This window comes from Platalea leucorodia, assembly GCF_965183815.1.
Source record: "Platalea leucorodia genome assembly, chromosome: 24".
Classification (NCBI taxonomy): Eukaryota; Metazoa; Chordata; class Aves; order Pelecaniformes; family Threskiornithidae; genus Platalea; species Platalea leucorodia.
In genome coordinates, this window is record NC_138846.1 from 1,776,452 (window position 1) to 1,784,508 (window position 8,057).

Genomic DNA, 8,057 nt, shown 5'->3' on the forward strand with positions numbered 1-8,057 from the left:
AATTTCTCAAACCTTATGTGTCTACAGACAAGGGTATTCTTTATTATTCTTTGATGTATCTCCTTGCACACAATGTGCTAATATTTTAACATCTTTGAGAAAGCTCCTAGATGGCAAGTAACAGGATTAAACCCAAACTGTTCTTAGGGGAAATAACTATGGCCATTTGCCTAGTTCTTCACTCACGTAATTTTTCCTCTATAGTATGAGAGTTCTTGTGTGGATTAGCTAAGGAATAAGATTTCCTGGATTTTGTTTAATGTTTGAAAGAGAGGACATCAAAGCCCATAATAAAAATTTGTTAATGATACAATCATATAAAGAGTCCTCTTACTCTGATGAGGTTTGAACACTCACTTCACCTTTGAAGCCTTGAGTCAAGATCACTCAAAGCATGTCATGATTAAAGCTTCGGAGTCTGGCAGTGTTCAAAGTAACAAAACACAGACCCAAATACTGCTTCTGAAAATCTTATTACGAACTTCCAAATTCTCAGAGTTTCAAAGTTGCTAAAAAAGTTATAAGATCAGAAAGGTCCCAACCTGAAATATCACAACTGTACTTTTACACACAGATGAGGAAAAAATTTTGGAAAAAAAAATAGCAAGAGGAATACCTATGTAAACCTGTTCAATACTTCCCAAGAATGAAAGCAACAATGAAATGATTGTTATGAAGTTGATTCTGGTTGCTATTCAATTCACATTTTTCACTGAGAAGGTACTCTGCATAGATTTTCCATATAATGATACATTTCCCCTCAAGGGGATAAAAAAAGTTGAAGAAAACCACAATGAAACTCAAATCCAGATGCAACATCAGTTTAATGATTAAAGGTCAAGTAGCATTCTGCAAAACAAAAGGAATATATATATACTTATATAAGGGAAAAAAGCTATTTAAACCATGTTGACTGAAAGACAGCAAGCAAGACTCAGCTTTTCCTTAATTCCTGAATACAACCCCTCCACTTGTAACTTAAAAGTACACCATTATACCAAGTTAATGTGACATTCAAAATCACAGATGCAAGGAAGTCTACAAAAGCAGGAATTTTAAAGAATAAGACATATGTTGGCCATGTTTCCAGATAGCATTTACGTCCCTCCTTCCTTTGCAGGAGGGCATGAGGGTGCTCAGCCCCTCTGGAAACCCTGGCCAGCAGCTCCATCCTCAGTCCGGCACATGGCTTTGGGCTTCCTGGTCGATGCACTCACTGGACGTCCAGCCTGCCTTTAGCAGGGCAGGCACCTTCTGCCGCAGTAGCGGCCACCAAGGCCAGAGAGGCCAAAGCCCCCCGAGGAGATGGGCACTCCCTCCTCACTCAGGATGCTGCCAACGGCAGCAGATGCTGAGGATCCCACGGCGGTGTTCTGGGGGAAGGAGCTGAGGATGGGTCCGGGCAGGGTCACCACCACGGGAGAGGGCTGGATCACCACGCGGGAGTCCTGGCACTGCCTGACACAGGGCTCGTTGCAGCTGTTGGCAAGCGGGGTTGGGCCACAGGGACGGCACAGATCGTAGCAGGACATGGCTGTGGGACGGAGGTGCACCTGGGAGAGAAGGCAGGGAAAGCAGAGGCAGCATGTGAGGCGCAGCCTGACAGCCTGCTCGGCAAGAGAAGAGGCACAGGCTGGGGAGAAGGGACAGGCTTTGCAGGGAAGGAGAGAGTACTAGGAGTCCCGGCCCCATGGTTTCCTCGCAAAGAGAGCCCAAGACTTTCTCCCACCTCCCTCCCGTGTGGCAAAGAGAACAGAGAGGCTGGGAGCAGGAGCAAGGAGCAAGGCTCTCAGCAGAAGTTACACCGAGGCAAAGAATCGGTCGAGGCCAAAAGGCAAAGAGAAAAAGGAGAAAGACAAGAAACAGTTGAAGGCATTTGCAGCTCACCTTGCTCACCACGGAGGAGAAGGCAAGAGAAGTGGATGCGGGAGCCTGCAGTTGGACTGGCTTTTATACTGGTCCACACCGCCCCGGGCCCAGAGGTGCCCTTTGCACATGTAATGTGTTTACCAACAGGCTCATCTTGCATGCAAAGCATCACAATTACAGAAATGGGGACACTGCTTGCGTTCCCTGCAACGCTGCCTTTTCATTTCCCTGTTCATGCCATGCCCATTCAGCCACACAGGCTCCTTTCAAGTGACAGTATTAGAGGGCAAAATGTTTCCTGGGAAGTGACACAGAAGTGAAGGAACAAGATGAAGGCAAAGAGAAGGAGATGGCCCATCCTGTCACTTTATGCCAACCTCACCCTCCTGGGGCTTGTTGTGAGGTTTTGTTCTAACACATGGGGCCTCTTTTCCTTCCAAACCTATCATTAAATGTCAGACTTCCAACAAGGTTCCTATCTGAGGACCAGCCACATCCTCAGCTTTCCCTAACAACCAGTTCGGGCTGTCTCAGGCACCCACTTTCCAAGCATGCCAGCTCTGCCCTTGGGCTTTAGCCCTTCTGTGATGTAAAGCATTGCTCTCAGGAGAGATAAGCCTGGCTCTTTTCCCTCTCACCTCTGTCAGCAGCATCGACAGGTCCCCAAGCGCAGGCAGGTTTCAGAAAGAAGGACATTGCCCTTCCACAACCAAGTATTGGATCACCGCTCCTGTTAAACTGCCATGTCCCCCACAAACAAAGGCACATGCTGGGGACCAATACATCGGCTATCCTCCTCCCCATGGTCCGCGCCTCAACTTCTGCTTTGGCTCAACCTACTGACAGGACAGCACACACAGCTCCAAGCACTCGGCGAGATCTCCGTGCAACCTAAAAGCCTTCCCGGAAGCAAGGGAGGGCTGGCAGTGCCAGCAAGGGCAGTGCGCAGAGCAGCAGATGTCAGGACCTCCCCAGAGGTGCATGCCAAGGGAAAGATTCAATGCTCTGCACTGCATTTCCAGGGGCAGAAGAGGAGCTGAATGTCCCCAAGAGGAATGACAGCCCAGCTTGGCGCACCAGCTGCACTCCTCAGACACCCCAGCTAGGTCCTCCTTGCAACGGGTGGACAAAACTCCTTCCCCAACTCAGCTGGGACTCCACCAGACACAGGCAACTCCCTAATCACTGAGGCCCAGGCCAAGTTCCCCATTGAAGTTGATGAAGAGAGCTCAGAAGGTACACACTGTTAACCTGATGATGACAGCAAAAGTCCATCCCAACAGAAATGCTGTCAGGGATCACTGAGAGCCAGCTGCTGCCTGCAGGATGGGAGCCAGGAGACGAGCATGGTCATAAGGCCAGGAGGGCAGCAGCCTCACTAGCAATGGCCCCATTGCACAGTACCTGAGCAAGGAAAACGCAGAGGCAGTAGACAGGTGCAGCCCAGAGTCCAGCTCAATGGTCAGGTTCATGGTGATGAAGCAGGACTGACATCAAGCAGGGCAGTCGTCCCACACGGGTCAGGAGCAGATCCAGTGGTGGCAACCTGGGTCAACAGAGCCCACTGATTGCTGACCAGGGCCATAACGACCAGACAGACCCAAGGAGAGGCTGGGAAACCAGTGGGCCACTTAGGGTCCGGATCAAGGGGGCTCATGGTCAGGCATAAGCAAATCTGCAAAAGAAGAGGAGGCTTACACTCCTGCCCCCAAGCTGAAGAAAGGGCTAAGGGCTCAGGACAGAGCTTTAATAGAGCCCTGGGTCAAAGGGAAGAGGGAGGAGTGAGAGACCCCAGGTGAGGCTCATCAGCACCATTGGGCCTGTTGTTACTGCACTCAGGCCACTGGTGTGCAAGAAGAGGAAACCACCTGTGCACCTGGGACACAGGACACCAGCTCCATCTGTCACAGCAATGGGACCGAGAACGTCTTCCTTCAAGAAAGGAAGCTTACATTAATTTTACAAGTGCAAAATCTGTCTTTTCTTCATAAGGGCCCTTTCGACCAGATGCCTGCCCCAGAAAACCCACAGGTGGAGTCTCCTACCAGACCTTGATGCTCTCACAGCCAGCAACTATGGCGAGGCTCTGCCCAGAGGCTCCAGTGCCCTGCCGCACCCTGCTCTCTCTGATCACGTGCTGCGGATGCTGCCTTCCCTCCCTCCCTGGTACAATATTTTCACCCCACCGTGCTTCTGCTGTCAGCTCAGCACGGCTCCTGAAGGCTGATGGAGAGCGCATTGCCTGGGGGCCTTTCTGCACAGCAGGGCATGGGGATTTTGCTGACAGCAGCTGTCTTTCAGGGAAGACAGGGCTTTAGCTAGGGGGAAAGGCACCGTAGGGGTTCCCACAGCATACGGGACAGCACAGGAGGTGCCCCTCACTCTACCTGACGCAGGAGTGGGGGGAGCACAGGACAAAATATCACCCGTGGAGGACTAGAGCAGGTGGGAGAGAGCAGTTCAGGGCAGAAGGGCAGGAAGACACAATGGCTGCCTCCTGGAGAGTTTCTTTCTTTCCTTCCTCTGGTGGGCAAGGGACAAAGAAGGCTAAATGCCCTGCCTTCAGTGTCATGGACCACAGGTCGTGGAAACTCCCAAGCAGTGACTGTGCAGCTCTGCCAACATTGCCGAGTCCTTCAGAAAGGGGCCTGAGGGGCACAGAGAGATGGTCTGGGGGCAGAAGTGGAGGGGTACAAGTCCTTGGCCATCTGTCACACGTCACACGTGTCTTGGAGCCATGGAAAGCAACACAGGGGTTTGCTGAGAGACACAACAAGTCTGGTGTGTTCAGGACAAAGGGATGTGGGTGACTTTGGGAAGGCTATACCACATGTAAAGGACAGTCCCCTCCAGGTGACCATTTCAGTTGGACACACCCTCCCAATCCGCAAGAAAGATACGAGTCCACCACATCCCTTCAGCCATGCCTTTGCCCTGTAGAGCATCCCATTTGCCCCTGGACAGCTTGGCTGGGCATCCCAGGAGGGAAGGAACACGAGGAGACCTCAAGCTACAATGCAGCATAAACTTTAATGAGTCTAAAGAGTGAAACAAAGCAGTGCATGGTGGAAGGGACCCGGGCCAGGCTGCTACAAGGGCAGCTGACGGTCAGGCACCCCTTCACAGCAATGGGACACGCATGTTCCTCCCACACACACATGGGGAGGGGGTGATGAGCAGGGCCCCCTCTCAACTTGCTTCAGGATGAAGCCATGGCACAGGAGAGCAGGAGACAACAGGGACTCGTGATGCGGAGAAGAACGCAGGAGAAGACGAAGACATCAGTTGGCTGTGTTTCCAGACAGCACAGGCTGGCACCTTTGCAGGAGGGCATGAGGGTGCTCAGCCCCTCTGGAAACCCTGGCCAGCAACTCCATCCTCAGTCCGGCACATGGCTTTGGGCTTCCTGGTCGATGCACTCACTGGACGTCCAGCCCGCCTTTAGCAGGGCAGGCACCTTCTGCCGCAGTAGCGGCCACCAAGGCCAGAGAGGCCAAAGCCCCCCGAGGAGATGGGCACTCCCTCCTCACTCAGGATGCTGCCAACGGCAGCAGAGGTGGTGGATCCCACAGCGGTGTTCTGGGGGAAGGAGCTGAGGATGGGTCCGGGCAGGGTCACCACCACGGGAGAGGGCTGGATCACCACGCGGGAGTCCTGGCACTGCCTGACGCAGGGCTCGTTGCAGCTGTTGGCAAGCGGGGTTGGGCCACAGGGACGGCACAGATCGTAGCAGGACATGGCTGTGGGACGGAGGTGCACCTGGGAGAGAAGGCAGGGAAAGCAGAGGCAGCATGTGAGGCGCAGCCTGACAGCCTGCTCGGCAAGAGAAGAGGCACAGGCTGGGGAGAAGGGACAGGCTTTGCAGGGAAGGAGAGAGTACTAGGAGTCCCGGCCCCATGGTTTCCTCGCAAAGAGAGCCCAAGACTTTCTCCCACCTCCCTCCCGTGTGGCAAAGAGAACAGAGAGGCTGGGAGCAGGAGCAAGGAGCAAGGCTCCCAGCAGAAGTTACACCGAGGCAAAGACTCAGTCGAGGCCAAAAAGCAAAGAGAAAAAGGAGAAAGACAAGAAACAGTTGAAGGCATTTGCAGCTCACCTTGCTCACCACGGAGGAGAAGGCAAGAGAAGTGGATGCGGGAGCCTGCAGTTGGACTGGCTTTTATACTGGTCCACACCGCCCCGGGCCCAGAGGTGCCCTTTGCACATGTAATGTGTTTACCAACAGGCTCATCTTGCATGCAAAGCATCACAATTACAGAAATGGGGACACTGCTTGCGTTTCCCTGCAACGCTGCCTTTTCATTTCCCTGTTCATGCCATGCCCATTCAGCCACACAGGCTCCTTTCAAGTGACAGTATTAGAGGGCAAAATGTTTCCTGGGAAGTGACACAGAAGTGAAGGAACAAGATGAAGGCAAAGAGAAGGAGATGGCCCATCCTGTCAGTTTATGCCAACCTCACCCTCCTGGGGCTTGTTGTGAGGTTTTGTTCTAACACATGGGGCCTCTTTTCCTTCCAAACCTATCATTAAATGCCAGACTTCCAACAAGGTTCCTATCTGAGGACCAGCCACATCCTCAGCTTTCCCTAACAACCAGTTCGGGCTGTCTCAGGCACCCACTTTCCAAGCATGCCAGCTCTGCCCTTGGGCTTTAGCCCTTCTGTGATGTAAAGCATTGCTCTCAGGAGAGATAAGCCTGGCTCTTTTCCCTCTCACCTCTGTCAGCAGCATCGACAGGTCCCCAAGCGCAGGCAGGTTTCAGAAAGAAGGACATTGCCCTTCCACAACCAAGTATTGGATCACCGCTCCTGTTAAACTGCCATGTCCCCCACAAACAAAGGCACATGCTGGGGACCAATACATCGGCTATCCTCCTCCCCATGGTCCGCGCCTCAACTTCTGCTTTGGCTCAACCTACTGACAGGACAGCACACACAGCTCCAAGCACTCGGCGAGATCTCCGTGCAACCTAAAAGCCTTCCCGGAAGCAAGGGAGGGCTGGCAGTGCCAGCAAGGGCAGTGCGCAGAGCAGCAGATGTCAGGACCTCCCCAGAGGTGCATGCCAAGGGAAAGATTCAATGCTCTGCACTGCATTTCCAGGGGCAGAAGAGGAGCTGAATGTCCCCAAGAGGAATGACAGCCCAGCTTGGCGCACCAGCTGCACTCCTCAGACACCCCAGCTAGGTCCTCCTTGCAACGGGTGGACAAAACTCCTTCCCCAACTCAGCTGGGACTCCACCAGACACAGGCAACTCCCTAATCACTGAGGCCCAGGCCAAGTTCCCCATTGAAGTTGATGAAGAGAGCTCAGAAGGTACACACTGTTAACCTGATGATGACAGCAAAAGTCCATCCCAACAGAAATGCTGTCAGGGATCACTGAGAGCCAGCTGCTGCCTGCAGGATGGGAGCCAGGAGACGAGCATGGTCATAAGGCCAGGAGGGCAGCAGCCTCACTAGCAATGGCCCCATTGCACAGTACCTGAGCAAGGAAAACGCAGAGGCAGTAGACAGGTGCAGCCCAGAGTCCAGCTCAATGGTCAGGTTCATGGTGATGAAGCAGGACTGACATCAAGCAGGGCAGTCGTCCCACACGGGTCAGGAGCAGATCCAGTGGTGGCAACCTGGGTCAACAGAGCCCACTGATTGCTGACCAGGGCCATAACGACCAGACAGACCCAAGGAGAGGCTGGGAAACCAGTGGGCCACTTAGGGTCCGGATCAAGGGGGCTCATGGTCAGGCATAAGCAAATCTGCAAAAGAAGAGGAGGCTTACACTCCTGCCCCCAAGCTGAAGAAAGGGCTAAGGGCTCAGGACAGAGCTTTAATAGAGCCCTGGGTCAAAGGGAAGAGGGAGGAGTGAGAGACCCCAGGTGAGGCTCATCAGCGCCATTGGGCCTGTTGTTACTGCACTCAGGCCACTGGTGTGCAAGAAGAGGAAACCACCTGTGCACCTGGGACACAGGACACCAGCTCCATCTGTCACAGCAATGGGACCGAGAACGTCTTCCTTCAAGAAAGGAAGCTTACATTAATTTTACAAGTGCAAAATCTGTCTTTTCTTCATAAGGGCCCTTTCGACCAGATGCCTGCCCCAGAAAACCCACAGGTGGAGTCTCCTACCAGACCTTGATGCTCTCACAGCCAGCACCTATGGCGAGGCTCTGCCCAGAGGCTCCAGTGCCCTGCC

General features: G+C 53.1%; 2 protein-coding genes across 2 annotated transcripts; both read right to left on the reverse strand.

Moving 5' to 3' along the window:
- Positions 1 to 1,235: 1,235 nt before the first annotated feature.
- LOC309600573 (feather keratin 1-like) lies at positions 1,236 to 1,532 on the reverse strand (the record flags this gene model as incomplete). Its single annotated transcript, XM_082332976.1, has 1 exon — positions 1,236 to 1,532. One exon carries the CDS (start codon positions 1,530 to 1,532, stop codon positions 1,236 to 1,238), a length of 297 nt encoding a protein of 98 aa, XP_082189102.1.
- Positions 1,533 to 5,310: 3,778 nt separating this feature from the next.
- LOC309600571 (feather beta keratin-like) lies at positions 5,311 to 5,607 on the reverse strand (the record flags this gene model as incomplete). The annotated part of the gene is made up of 1 exon (XM_082332971.1): positions 5,311 to 5,607. One exon carries the CDS (start codon positions 5,605 to 5,607, stop codon positions 5,311 to 5,313), a length of 297 nt encoding a protein of 98 aa, XP_082189097.1.
- Between the last annotated feature and the right edge of the window lie 2,450 nt (positions 5,608 to 8,057).